Genomic DNA, 14,094 nt, shown 5'->3' with positions numbered 1-14,094 from the left:
TTAAGGAAATCGTGTACAATTTCGATATTTGCTTCTTTGTGGAGCTCCTCAGTTTTAAATCGCCAGTGCTTGTTAAGTGCCATTTTCAGAATCTTATTTTGATACAGTTGTAGCTGATGAATGTTAGTTTTTGCTGCTGAATTCATTATTGCTGACGAATATAAGCTTGTCGGGTGAATGATGGATTTATAAGTTTGGATCTTGTTTGCTTTGTGTAGACGTGAACTGCGAGCTAAGAGTGAGTATAGTACTTTGTTGTTTATTTTTATCTTTAAAGAGTATTTCATTAAAAAGCGTAATTTTAAAATATTAGCAGGAGTTAAACAAAAATTAAATCCAAAATTTTCAATATAATACGTATAATAATATATTTATTGTTAAATCTCTTATGGCGTCGTATATTTTAATTTTAGAGAGAGAGAGTTCAAAGTTCATCTCCTAGTATACATTTAATTCTAATACTTAAACATTAAATTCACATTGGGCGTGAGGGCACTATTCAATACCCTCCCCGGACTCAAGCCCCATGACTTAACTAATCAAACTTGAAGAACAAATTCTTCACAATGTCAAACATTAACTATGACATCTACTATCATTTACTTCTAAAAATTAACATTATCATCAAGTACTCAAAAGTACTAAATCATTACTCTATAAAATCGATCTTACGAATAAAAGTTAGAAATTGTTCAACAACTCCAATTGTCACAAAAAATTCATTAAAACGCTTCCGGGTTTCAAAGTTGGATTTGTGTTTCAACTCATTAAAATCACTGTGCCACTCTGTTTCGTTTTCAAATTCGGTGACCAAACGGTTGAATGATGAATCCTGTGAGATTAAATTGGAAGTTTCAAGCTCCTTAGCAGCATCTCGTAACAAAAATTTTCCGTGTTTGTTTTTCACTTTAATCTCTTGTTGTGGCTCTATACGTAAAAGATCATCACTATTACTAACTTTAAACGAATTATTTTCACATTTTGTTGACTTAGTACTCAAATTTTCTTCACATTTAATAATTTTAGACGAATTATTTTCACTTCTTGTCATTTTTTCTGAAACAAAGAGATCAGCTGATGACTTTGTGTCGTTATCAACAAACACAGCTGATTCGTTATTCGTCGTAAGTTCTCTCATAAATGGACAATCAAATTGTTTTTCATCAAAACGAACTTTGTTGGAAATTATAATTTCGCCACTTTTCAAGTCAAAAAGGCGATATCCATTCGTCTCATAACCCAACATGATGCATTTCTTCAATTTGGAATTGAAATTTGTTCGTTTTTGTTTCGAAATGTGCACATATGCACGACATCCGAACACTCTCAGTGACTGCAAGTTCGGTTTCCTGTTGTACCAAACCTCGTAAGGTGTCAAATTGCTCAGAACTCTGGATGGGCTTCTATTCATGAGGAACACGGATGTTCTCAGTGCCTCTCCCCAGAACTCTTTCTGCAGCTTCGTTTTGGACAATAACGTTTCAACTTTTCCGATTAAAGTCCAATTTTTCAATTCACTAACATTATTTAATTCGGAATTATACGATGTTGTAAACTGAATCTGCACACCTTCACTACGACAAAACAGTTCCATCTCCTTCGAGCGATAATTTTCAACTTTATCTGCTCGCAAAGTCACTACTTTCATAGCAAAATGAGCTTCAGCAAGTTTTTTAAAGCTCTTAAAACAATCGAACATTTCTTCTTTATTTTTCATGAGATACAGTACTGTCATTTGCGAAAAATCATCCACAAAGGTAATAAAATACCTTTCTCCATTCATTGTCGGGACACTCAACGGACCACAAATGCTTGAGTGAATCAATTCTAATGGTTTTCTCGCACTTACTGTTATTTCTCTAAATGGCAAACGACTTTCTTCTCCACTACAACGAACTTCACACGATCTCAAGTCAGCTGTGACATTTCTCGAAATTCCTTGAGACCCTTCCATGAGCTGTACCACCTTTTGCACGCTCAAATGCCCAAGTCGTTCACGCCATAACTCGTTTTCAGCAGAATTTACACTTCCAACGTTCACAATTACGTTCTTCTCTCTCGTGCAATTCATCCAATAAAGGCCTTCTGATTCTCGACCTTCTGCAACAACGACGTCATTCACAATAATCGTTGCAATTCCGTTTTCAAACAAAACTTTCGCACCAGACTCGCGAATTTTGTTAACAGAAATCAAATTATGCGACAATCCGGGAACATAAAGTGCATTATTGATTACAATCTCTCTCTTTCGACCGCAGACGAAAGTTGTGGCAACAATTTTACCACTTTTGACGGCTTCAACAGTTTGTCCGTCCTTCGCTGTGCTTACAGAAATCGGTTTTCTCAAATTTGTCACGTCTGACAACAACCGCTCATCATTAACTAAATGATCCGTAGCACCGGAATCAATAACGCAACGAAAAACATTTCCTTCTTCAGCTTCTGGTACACTTCCCGCTAGCATGGCGAACACTCTCCCGCCTTTACTACCATTCGAAAAACCACTGAACTTGTCCTCAGACTGATTTTGGTCCTCTTTGTCACATTCAAACGATTTGTGACCTCTTTTGCCACACTTGAAACATTTGACAACATTTTTCGAATTTCTTCGTTTCGCATTCATCGCAACTGGAGAGCTTTCGTCATCTTTAGACAGCTCTTCCCTGCCTTTTCGCTCCAGTTCAGCTTCCAAGAAACGATTTTTGACTCTCTCGAAAGTCAATTCTTTCTCATCTAACGTCAACAACGCCTCTTTTACGGAATCGTAGGATTTCGGAACTTTGCTCAACAATAACATCACTACGATTAAATCATCAATATTTCCTCCCGCCGATTTAAACGCCCTTACATCCTTGTCGAATTGTCGAAAAAAGAATTCCAGCGGCTTTGACTCATCGCAAACACAAGAACAAATTTTGAGGATGAGATACGCTTTCGTACCGGCCGTTTGCTTCTGGTACGTGTTCATGATCTTTTTCCACATCTGGAATGCTGTAGGCTCTTCTCCGAATTCGATGACAAGCGAATTAGACAAACAACGTAAAATTATGCCTTTCGCTTTTTCGTCTTCGAGCTTCCAGTCGTCATCGTCATCGACATTCTCGTCGGCTTCCTCTTCGACATGGTCAAAAAGCTCTTTCTCACGAAGCAGTTGGGAGATCAGGATTTTCCAAGCCATGAAGTCTTCTCCGTTGAATTTCTGAATTCCGTAGCTCTGCGTGTTGGACTCCATTACCTATTAGCAGGAGTTAAACAAAAATTAAATCTAAAATTTTTAATATAATCCGTATAATAATATATTTATTGTAAATTCTCTTATGGCGTCGTTTATTTTAATTTTTAGAGAGAGAGAGTTCAAAGTTCATCTCCCAGTATACATTTAGTTCTAATACTTAAACATTAAATTCACATTGGGCGTGAGGGCACTATTCAATATAAAATACATATTTTTAAAAATTTTGTTTCATTTGGAGCGGCCTTACCGAAATATATTGAAGTACTTTAAAAAACATTTTGCCATTTGCGTAAAAATTCCATGACAACGAGTGTAATCAATTTTTTGTTTAACTAAAATAAACATTACTATCGGTTTTTACTTAACGAAAATTAAAGTATAGTTGAAATTATTTAATATATATAATATTTTTGAAATTATTTTACAACAAATATGCACGGTTTACCTAAACTCTTAGGTTTAGATTTTGGAAAAAAAAACCAACAACATCATGTTTCACATTGTTTTGGATTTAAAAACGGATATCGGATTCCAAATGCTGCTGTTAGCATCGCTGAGAAACATTCAAAAAATAGTTCTTCAGTTTTAAAAAAAACGAACGAAGATTCTATATTGTAGGTATTAAAGGCTTATTTTGGAAAAACACTTACTTGTAAAGTAACATTTTATAGGTTTGATCCAGTTTTGACTTATGGACACGTAAAGAAAACTGAAGTGGCACCATTTAAACCACATTTTGTTTTGTATGATAAAAAATCACTAAAATTTAACGCTTTTTTTAAACAAGAAAGCAATCACACTAAAAATGACCATTTTCGCACTCGCTTTGCAAACATATTTTATTTTCTGGAAGACGATACAATTGTAGTCATAGAACCAGAGATAGATGTGAGTATAGCTTTTTTTTTTTATTCAAATTCGGCCTCTCCAAATGAAACTCAATAATTTTGTCCAAAATTTTTGAAATAAAAATGGGGGGAGGGGCAAAATAAAAAAAAGTTTTAAAATACTATTCTAACTATCTACTTTGAGATTTCCTATATTTCAAGATACTTCATACAAAAAATTAAAGAAAAAAAAAATCATATAAAATAACTGTCAAAAAATTAAAAACTTTATGAAAAATATTTTTGAGAAGAAAATTTAAGTTAAAATATGATTTTCAAGACAAAAATCAGTAAAAATTGAAAATTTTTTAAATTTCTTGAAAAATTATGAAAATACACAAAAAAACGGTCAATTTTGATGAAATTATTTTTTAAACTTTTATTTATATTTTGCTCCATTGGATTTTCGACTATTAAAATGGGACATTGAGTCTCATTTGGAGCAGCCTTAGTATGAAATTTTATTTGGTACCTATGTAAAGAAGCCTCAAAGTGTATAATGATAATTTTCTATACCAAAATTTAGAATTGTGGATTTCCTCAAGGAAAATTAGTTCGTCGTGGAAAAATTATCAAAAATAAAAGAAGTCAATTTTATACTTGGAAAGATTTTAATATTGGAATCGATCTTGAAATACAAGGAATTGTATTTCACATAGTTGACTGCGATAAGTACACAAAAGATTTTTTGTTGAGTAACGGAATAGAACTCAATGCCACTGAATGTTTACCATATGATTTACTAGGTGCATCACAGAAAATCGAAACTTCTATGAACTTCAAATGTATGACCAAAAACGATAAGCTAAACCGTTATTTGAAATTTCAGGGAAAAGTTTTACATTTTGATTGCGTCCTAAAAGAGTCAGGTAATCCCACTGATAAATTAATGACTTACAAGCTTTACTATTATTTGGAAGATGATACGGTTGCTATAAAAGAACTAAAAGAGAATCGAGAAGGCCGGTATCACTTTCCCATGTTGTTGAGACGTCAAAAACTTCCAAAATGCGGTGAAAATCAGCCATCCGAGTTCCCATCCATATTTATGGAAAAAACTGCAGGACAATTGGAAAGCTTTTATGCGCCATGTGACTTGAAAATCGGGGAAACAGTTAATGTGTATGGACGAAAGTTTCTTCTACTTGACTGCGACATATTTACAAGAAAGTATTATGAATTCATAATGAAACCACCAATGCCTCAACCTGAGAGACTTACACTTATATCTCCGAAAAAACACAAACCAAAAAGTTGTCTACCACCTTATTTAGGATTGGGGACACCACAAGACTCTTTAGCTTCGTGTTACAATTTAATTCCGAAATCACCACGAAAAGACATCATTAACAGTCTAGCTAATCAAAATAAATATTTGCGTTATAGTTGTATAATGGATTCGGAATTCGATCAACAACGTAGATTCATTTTGATGTATTCATTAGCTGATGACACAATTCAGATCATAGAGTTACCATCTGAAAATTCAGGTATTCAAGGTGGCAGATTTTTGTGTCCTACAAAGTTAATCAAACCAGACTCGAACCCTGACGATCCAATTTATTATTCAGCTGCTGATTTTTACATTGGTGCGACTATTCATGTTTTTTCTCATCGTTTTACAATAACAAATGCAGATCTCTATGTTTATAATTATATGCAAAGCTTTCCGGAAAGGTTTAGTTTAAAAAATATCGAGAGCGTTAGAAACAATTTGATATTACAAGGTTATTTAAAAGGTCCTAATGAAATAAATGAGGAAAATGTTACAAAACCAAAGTCCATGTTGGAAAACCTTCAAAACTTAAACATTGAGCCTGAAGGAGTGGATGATTGCTCAGCCATAAATAAGAACAGTTTACAATCAGACGAAGAGAATAAAAATGACCATTATCATGAAACACGTAATATACAACTGTCAAATACTTCTTTTGAAACAAAAAATGTACATTTTAATGATGAAACACTTACTTTCTAAAAATTTAACTCAAGTAAAATATACTTTACCGCATTTTTTACCTACTTATATTTTATTCCTTTTCGTATTGAACTTACAATATGTATTCATTTTCATAAACGTTCAAATCGTTTTCGTAATTACTTCAAAAACACATTTTTAAAATAAATATAAATCAAAATAGAAAAGTTATCAAAACTTTAATATTAGCAGGCGCTTCAATAAAAAAAAATGACAATACAATTATTTCGATGATACAGAAAACATTATGTCAAAGCGAACCTAATACATATTCCATTATCCTGTGCATTTTTTTATGCTTTTTTGTCCTTTTATTGCAGTAGTCCAAAATTTTGTAAAATTATTATTCAAAAATATTATATGTATTAATGAAACTGAATATGCATGAAGTTATAAATTTTTAATTTTTCACTGCTTTATCTAAGTGCTGTGTAAACTTTTTCAAATTTTTTAACATAAAAACGTAATTATGTATATTATTTTACCATTTTATTTCAATTAAAACGACACTATTTTATACATTGATTTTTTTATTAACTAAAGTTATCACTATTTTAGTTGGCTTACGATAAATGTGATAGATTACAAGCAGCAATCGTACTGAGGCTCAAATCTAAATAAGGGGCATTTCATTCTAAAAATACCAAAATCACGGTTTGGCTTTTTTCAAAAAACAGTCATAGAATTGAAAAATTTTTGTCAGGTCCATCAAAAATAAGAAACTTTTGCTGTGCCAATTTTTTGTACTCTCTGTTTTTTTTAATTTTATGATATTATGAAAAACATGTTATCCAAATTTTCCAAAAAATACACGAAGCAAAAAAGATCAAAGTTTACATACATACAAAACATATGATCGGAAAGGTTTCATTCGGTCAGAAAGTCTAAAAAAATTTCTTATATTTTTGCTAGACCTCATGATAAAACAATCAGATTTGGATTTTTAAAAGTAATTTTAAAATACGGCATTTTTGTATTTTTTAGAATGGAATACACCCTAAGTATTATCTAATTATATCAACATTATACACCGTTTGATTTCACTAAAAAATATAATGCGTTGTCGAAACATGATGTTTATATATTTTAAAGTATTTTTTAGATATACATATTTTTATGTTCACATAAGTAATTTTATAAAAACGAATCTACGATAGTAGGTATATGATTTTTTTGTTGATTGGTTCTTGTGTGCTTTTGAAAGTGACATAAAGTATCAAATAAAAAAAAACAATATTTCAAATAATTCTTCAAAAAATTTCTTTAATCAAAAAATATTTTTAGAGAAATGTTAATCACGTCTCTAATCATTTGTAAAAATGCTTTTATATGGCAATGGCTTATTAGTTAAATTAGTAAAAATAGGTAGGTACTTTCAATTTGAACCGACACAAGTTTTCGAACTATCCATTAACAACAACTTCTATGGTAATGTATGTTTGAAATTTTAGTTTAGAATAAAAAAAATTAGTGCCTTTAGTTGATGAAGGAGCTGTGTAATTTTTTCTGTCTTAAAACGTATATATTTTTTAGTATAATTAATGTATTTAAAAAGAAATAAAAATTGACTCAATTAAGATTATAATGTGGCAATGTTTTTATACAATGATAAGTAGTAAGTCTCTTCTAATGTTAAAAACATTTTTTTTATTGTTAGCATGTTACTTTACGATTAAAATATCGTAAAATGCTTTTTAATTTATGCACTTTAGAAAATCATTCTTTAAAAGAATTTCAAAATATATATATATATATATATACTATATATATATATATATATATATTATATATATATATTATATAAATATATTAATATATTATATATATATTATATATATATTATATATTATATATTATATATTATATTATATATATATATATTATATATATATATTTATATATATATATATATATATATATATGTATACATGAAACTTCGAAGTCAAGGAAATATTGATTGTTGTAGAGGATGATTCGAAGAACTTAAAAATGTAACTCGACTAACAATAAAGAGTAAAAGCATTTTGTTTTTTTTTGTATTTATAATATGTTGCAAATCTTTTTCCTCCCAATCAATTTGTTATTTTTGCGATTTCTCTTTCCCCTTTCTTTGTCTTTTCGAATTTCACGAACAAGTGTATAAAATGCATCATCCACTCCCATTCGAGTTTTAGCAGAAGTTTCGACAAATGGAACACCATATTGTTTTGCTACCTAATAAAAGAAAAATAATGTGAAATTTAGATCATTTTGATTGTTTTTAAATGAATACATCTCTCGCTTGACCCATATCAACAGCCCAAGCCTGTAAATCACATTTGTTGCCAACAAGGACCATTGGAACTTCCTCGGCGTCTTTAACACGTTTTATTTGTTCACGGTATGTACCTTTGAGACAAATAAAATTATTTTATATTAAATTTATATATATATTGTTTTTTGTAATTACCAATATCTTCAAAGCTTTTAGCGCTGTTTACTGCAAATACAAGAAGAAATCCTTCACCCGTTCTCATGTATTGATCTCGCATTGCTGAATATTCTTCTTGACCTGCGGTATCAAGGATATCCAGTAAACAAGTTTCTCCATCTTTAAGTTAAATATGTAAAAAAAAAAATCAATCAAATGATCTATTAGAATTTTCAATTTTGTTTTACCTATGACTACTTGTTTTCTATATGAATCTTCAATTGTTGGATCATATTCATCAACAAAATGGTTTTGTATCAATTGTATTGTGAGTGCAGATTTTCCTGCATGAATAAAAAGCCGAATACATCAATTTGAAACAAATATGCAGGGATGAAAAAATCTTACCAACGCCTCCAGCCCCTACAACAACTAATTTGTATTCCGTCATTCTTCTTCTTTTTTCAAATAATTTTGAATAATTACTTAAATTACAATCACGCCTTAAAAAATTTATTTGTGCTCTTGATTGCGAAAAACTTTCTTAGGTACTTATTCTTTGAAAAACACTATAGATTTTTTTTTATCATTTTAGCCATTGTTTTTTGTTCTTTTGAAAATCCGTTCTATATGTATATACAATGTACACTCGAAGGAAAACACCCACAATGCTCTCGAGAAAACTAATTAACTTCTAAGCAGCAATAAGAAACTCTGAATGATGCAAGAATACTTTCACTATTTAATTGAATATACAAACTCTTAGTTTTTGTTTTAATTTTTAAAATATTAAACTCACAAAATTAAAACATACAAATTTGTTACCTCGAATACAAACCAAATTTTTATCAACCGAACGTGGCACCGTAAATCGAAGTCACGCCATTTCCTAAGTAGCGAAATAAAAAGTGTTGTCATTCGTCCCGGATTCGGTCCCGTCCCTGTACCGAATAAAATTTATTTTTTTTTTCTTTTTGTGATTCTATAGATTCGGAGTATGCTATATTTTAACACAGTCTCTTCAAAACGGCGGTAATATTTAATAATCTTGTCATATTTAATTTACTCGTCTCTAAAAGTTAATTCAATTAAAACCATTTTTACTATCTAAATTCGAATAGAGAAAGTAAATCACAAATTTATGTGACAATATAATAAAAATCAATAAAAATAATTTTAAAATCTTGAACAATTATTTAAATACAATTTATTTATTTTAAAAAATATATTTATATTTATTTTAAAACGATTTGGGAGTGCAATCGGAACATGACAACATCAATTTCATTCGTCTTATTCATAACAGCTGATCTGCACCAGCATGCAAAAAAAAATCCTGCCCGCCCCAGTGAGCATGGGCTCAGTTACTAGCCTCGGAATACCTAGTAGATTAGTGTTTAAATAAATATTTACTTATTTTTTTAATATTTTGAATAAAAACTTTGAGTTTTAGTTTTATTTTGAAACTTGCAACTCATTGTAAGTGTGGTTCATATTGAATAAAGATGACTGATTGTTTTTAAAATAATATGAATACTATTGGAAGCTAATTGTAAATATAACACTTGCATTTCTTTAGATTGCTTACAAAAAATCAAAAAGGAAACTCGATCTTTGTGTTCTAGTAAATAAAATACAAGTTTTCTAATTGATTTTGCGGTGATCAATCAATTTACGACGGATAAAAATGAATGACGGTGAAAATGTAGAGTGCCCTATGATGAAACGACAAAAGGTCTTTCAAAATGATATGAACGCAGATGATCATTTGAAAGAAAGTCTAAAGGAATTTCATGTCTTAGATGAAGTTGACGGCGATGAGGATGTTTCTGAAAATGAAGGTATAATTAATTGAAGCTATAGTTTTTTTTGAATGGGCAATAAAGACAAATATTTTTTTTAAAATTTTCCTCTTTAAGATATCACGGATGGTTCCGAAGATGATGATTTTTCGGAAAATGAAGGTAGCTTTATTTCTTGTGGATTAAATTTGTAATTTTTTATCAAGAGAAATTAGATTTTTAAAAGAAACTATAGGCCGTTCCAAATTCCCTAAATTTTTTGGGAGGATGAGAATTTGAAGTAGTCTAAAAACTGCCATAGCGAACATAATTTGAAGTTTTCATCAAATCTTAAGTTCATGATTTTTTAAATAATTTTCTTGGCGCCTTTTTTGTGGTGATTTAAAAAATACTAAAACTAGTTTTATTGTAAAGAAATGTTTGCCTTTTTCAATCTCTTAGATATCGAGGCTGACATTGAAAATATGTTAGATGCCGATTTACCCGAAGAAATGAAAAGTAAAAGGAAAGAAAATACTTACGAAGAAAAGTTTAAGACAGTATTAGACGAAAAAGGGCGTAATCATTTTGAAGTACTTCCAGAAGGATGGCTACAAGCCACCCACAACTCGGGAATACCAATTTACCTACATAAAACTTCCCGTGTTTGTACAACTTCAAAGCCATATTTTCTTGGTCCTGGTAGTGTTCGAGTAAGTTATGTCTAAAACATACATATATAGAAATAGATATAAAAAACAATATATAATTTCACATGATTACAGAAACATGAAATACCTTTAAGTGCCATTCCTTGTTTAAATTATCGAAAAGCTCTTGAGGAAGAATTCAATCTATCTAATGAATTGCAAAAAAATATTGAAAATGAAAGTTTACCAAAAGACACTGTAAATAATATATCAAACGTACCGTTACCATTACCAAACGCTCGAATTGAAACTGTGAATGAAAATGACACTGCGAAATCACTGTCAAGCGAACAAGTCCAAGAGTATTGTAAAAAATTGTTTAAATTTCGAACAATAAGAGTAATGAGATTCAAATCGTGGTCTGCTAGACGGAAGTTTACCAAAAACCGCAAAAATATTAAACATTTAAAAAGACCTACGCTACCAGATGGCACCAAACTTATCACATTTCCCGTAGTCAACACTGGAAATGAAAATGCTAGTAATAGTCGGCCCAAAAAAGAATGGATAATGAATCCAAATGGTAAAAGTTATGTTTGTATTTTACACGAATATGTACAACATGCATTAAAAAAACAACCGACATATGAGTTCAAAGAGTTAGATAATGCGGCAACTCCATATTCTGCAACCGTCTCTATCAATGATCTTAAATATGGAACGGGATTCGGAAGCAGCAAAAAGCAAGCTAAAAGTGAAGCTGCTCGAGAAACATTAGAAATTTTAATACCGGGAATGCGAGATAAAATCACCAGTGCAGCAAATGATAAAGGTTCCAGTAGTAGCTTTTCTGTTGGAAATGATTTATCTGTTTTCGATGAAATTAAAATAGAGGATCCACGTGTAGCAGAGGTAAATATTTTTTTGATTCCCGGGCGAAAAGGATAAATCGCAAAGTATTTTTGATTTTTTTTTAAATTTTTTACCGTTTTTAACCGTGAAACGTTGATTTTTAACGTTGATCAACTTTACTTTACATTATTTTCAATTTTGAACTCAAAAGTGGAGAAAAATTAAGCCAAATCTCTCAAAATAAAAATTTTTATTTTTAAAAAGCCTTAAAAAAATTTTTCATCTAAATATGAATAAGAAATGCCTTGTTAACGCGAATTTCTTGTGGTTTTTGTACGATTTTAACGTAAATAGTAAATTTTCATAATTTTTCAATCAAAAAATTCCAGAAAATGTCAAAAATATTTCCATTTTTAATTTAATTTTTTTCCTGAATTTTTTCGACAAAATCGGAGGGGGGCGCCAAAAAAAAATATATTAAATTTATTCGCCTTATTTACTTTTTTGAGCTTGAAAATGAAGAGATAATTAAAAATAAATTTTAACAGCTCAAAAACCGTTAAAAACTTTCAATCGTTTTCTCTCAGTTTGTTAAAAACTGCAGTTTTGCGATTTATCCTTTTCGCCTGGGAATTATATTCTTATAATATTTACTTATAATAATATTTTTTAAATTTAGTTCTGTGCGAAAACAACAGAGCCATCTCCACATGCTATTTTGTTAACGTGTTTACAGAGAAATTTTGGACTCGCTGATGTTCAAATTAAATATGATATAAATACATTAAAACATAAGAAAAACGAGTTTACAATGACTGTGGGAAAGCACACAACAACTGTAATTTGCAAAAATAAAAGAGATGGTAAACAAAGAGCATCACAAGCAATTCTACAAATTTTACATCCACATATTCAAACTTGGGGATCATTGCTTCGACTTTACGGAAACCATTCAGTAAAAAGTTTCAAAGAAAAAAAGCAAGAAGAACAAGAAATTACGGTACTACAAAGCAAAGCTGCAATAAATCAACCAAACTATGCGATTCTCGAAAAACTAAAATTAGAAATGAGTCGATTGAATGAGAGAAGAAATGCAATTGTTCCTATAGGGAAGTTTAAAATAAACACTGAATTACCTAAATCTTCAGGGTCAAATTTAAAAAATGTTAACCTTTAGATCTGGTAAAAAAAATTATTGTCTGCATGATTGTTTTAGTATTTAAAAATAACATTCCTTTTTTGTTTCTATTTTTTAGACTTTTCGACAATAAATAAATTAAAAACTAAAAAATAGAAAATATGCTGTTTAACATAACACGTATTTTGACCCCGTAGGGACAATTTTACTTTAGCTGAAAGTTGATATCGGGAGTCTAACTATACTTGTGAAGCTGTCATGTGAAAGGAATCGTGTGGGCACCATTCTACTCACCCCTTACATACGTTATATTTCTCAATCTGTCTCCCGTCGTTTGATGAAATGCGGTAAAAATACCCAAAAAAGAAGAAAAAACACAGTAGAGAAATGAATCATAAAAATTAGATGTTGGATTAAGGATAATGTGGCAATTAATAGCTCTCGATATTCTCAAATGTACTAACTATGTATAATTTAATTAATAAATTAAATTTTTACCAAGTATAACTTCATGAAATGATTCTGTAAACTTTTTATTTACTACATAAGCTCGCAGAATTCGACACTGACCTAGTGATGGACATGTACGGCCACGGTGAATATACTATTTATCTTATATGTTATATGTACATACTTATATGTGAATAGCATATACTTACAACTATCTCGAATTTCGTTTTTGATTCAGTCTTTATTCAACTTTTATTTAGAATAGTGTAGACGCTGTTATAAGTGTTTTGCCTATATTTTTTCAAACTTACGATAAAATTGATTATAAATACAAATCAAAGGAATGAAAAAAATAATAAAATAATAGTCAATAGTGAAAAAAGGTAAAAATTAATTTTGTTTTAAGGGTGATTTGAAGCAAAAAATAATTGTTTTCATAGTTTTGTAAAATGGATTAGGTACTATGTTATTTTTTCTAGTTTTAAGAAATTTTTAACATATTGAATTCTTGTGGATATTAGAAGTAAAAATTAAAAAAGGGGTTTTAATAACGACAAAACCACAATTAGCTCATCTGGTTTCGTTTCATTAATAACGGTCAAAAACATTCAAATATTTCAATGTTATTAGAGATGTCCAACTCAACAATAGCTCAGAATAAATATATGTAAATTTGTCTACTGATCCAAGCAAAAATGCTTCAAAATAAAACA

At 30.1% G+C, this 14,094-nt stretch overlaps 3 protein-coding genes across 5 annotated transcripts; 2 read left to right on the top strand and 1 right to left on the bottom strand.

The window, feature by feature from the left end:
• The first annotated feature begins 3,607 nt into the window (after nucleotides 1-3,607).
• Nucleotides 3,608-6,127, top strand: LOC134827076 (EF-hand domain-containing protein 1-like). The gene is made up of 3 exons (XM_063839612.1): nucleotides 3,608-3,849; nucleotides 3,907-4,123; nucleotides 4,649-6,127. The coding sequence occupies exons 1-3, from the start codon at nucleotides 3,668-3,670 to the stop codon at nucleotides 6,098-6,100; spliced, it is 1,851 nt and encodes a 616-aa protein (XP_063695682.1). The 5' UTR covers nucleotides 3,608-3,667; the 3' UTR covers nucleotides 6,101-6,127.
• Nucleotides 6,128-8,013: 1,886 nt separating this feature from the next.
• On the bottom strand, nucleotides 8,014-9,644 carry LOC134830192 (GTPase HRas). 2 transcript variants are annotated; one of them, XM_063843603.1, is made up of 6 exons: nucleotides 9,310-9,644; nucleotides 8,919-9,248; nucleotides 8,759-8,854; nucleotides 8,550-8,690; nucleotides 8,373-8,488; nucleotides 8,014-8,314 (listed from the first exon to the last, which is right to left on the bottom strand). In XM_063843603.1, the coding sequence occupies exons 2-6, from the start codon at nucleotides 8,959-8,961 to the stop codon at nucleotides 8,141-8,143; spliced, it is 570 nt and encodes a 189-aa protein (XP_063699673.1). In that variant the 5' UTR covers nucleotides 8,962-9,248; nucleotides 9,310-9,644; the 3' UTR covers nucleotides 8,014-8,140. The 2 variants fall into 2 exon arrangements, with proteins under 2 accessions (XP_063699673.1, XP_063699665.1); XM_063843595.1 differs by having other exon boundaries at nucleotides 9,336-9,644.
• Nucleotides 9,645-9,911: 267 nt separating this feature from the next.
• On the top strand, nucleotides 9,912-13,423 carry LOC134835465 (microprocessor complex subunit DGCR8). 2 transcript variants are annotated; one of them, XM_063850346.1, is made up of 7 exons: nucleotides 9,912-10,062; nucleotides 10,136-10,351; nucleotides 10,430-10,474; nucleotides 10,754-11,004; nucleotides 11,077-11,853; nucleotides 12,473-12,975; nucleotides 13,050-13,423. In XM_063850346.1, exons 2-6 carry the CDS (start codon nucleotides 10,198-10,200, stop codon nucleotides 12,968-12,970), a joined length of 1,725 nt encoding a protein of 574 aa, XP_063706416.1. In that variant the 5' UTR covers nucleotides 9,912-10,062; nucleotides 10,136-10,197; the 3' UTR covers nucleotides 12,971-12,975; nucleotides 13,050-13,423. The 2 variants fall into 2 exon arrangements, with proteins under 2 accessions (XP_063706416.1, XP_063706424.1); XM_063850354.1 differs by having other exon boundaries at nucleotides 10,035-10,062; nucleotides 10,113-10,351.
• Nucleotides 13,424-14,094: the final 671 nt, after the last annotated feature.

The sequence above is a fragment of the Culicoides brevitarsis genome, chromosome 1, assembly GCF_036172545.1.
Source record: "Culicoides brevitarsis isolate CSIRO-B50_1 chromosome 1, AGI_CSIRO_Cbre_v1, whole genome shotgun sequence".
Taxonomy (NCBI): Eukaryota; Metazoa; Arthropoda; class Insecta; order Diptera; family Ceratopogonidae; genus Culicoides; species Culicoides brevitarsis.
This window is presented reverse-complemented; position numbering and strand designations above follow the sequence as displayed.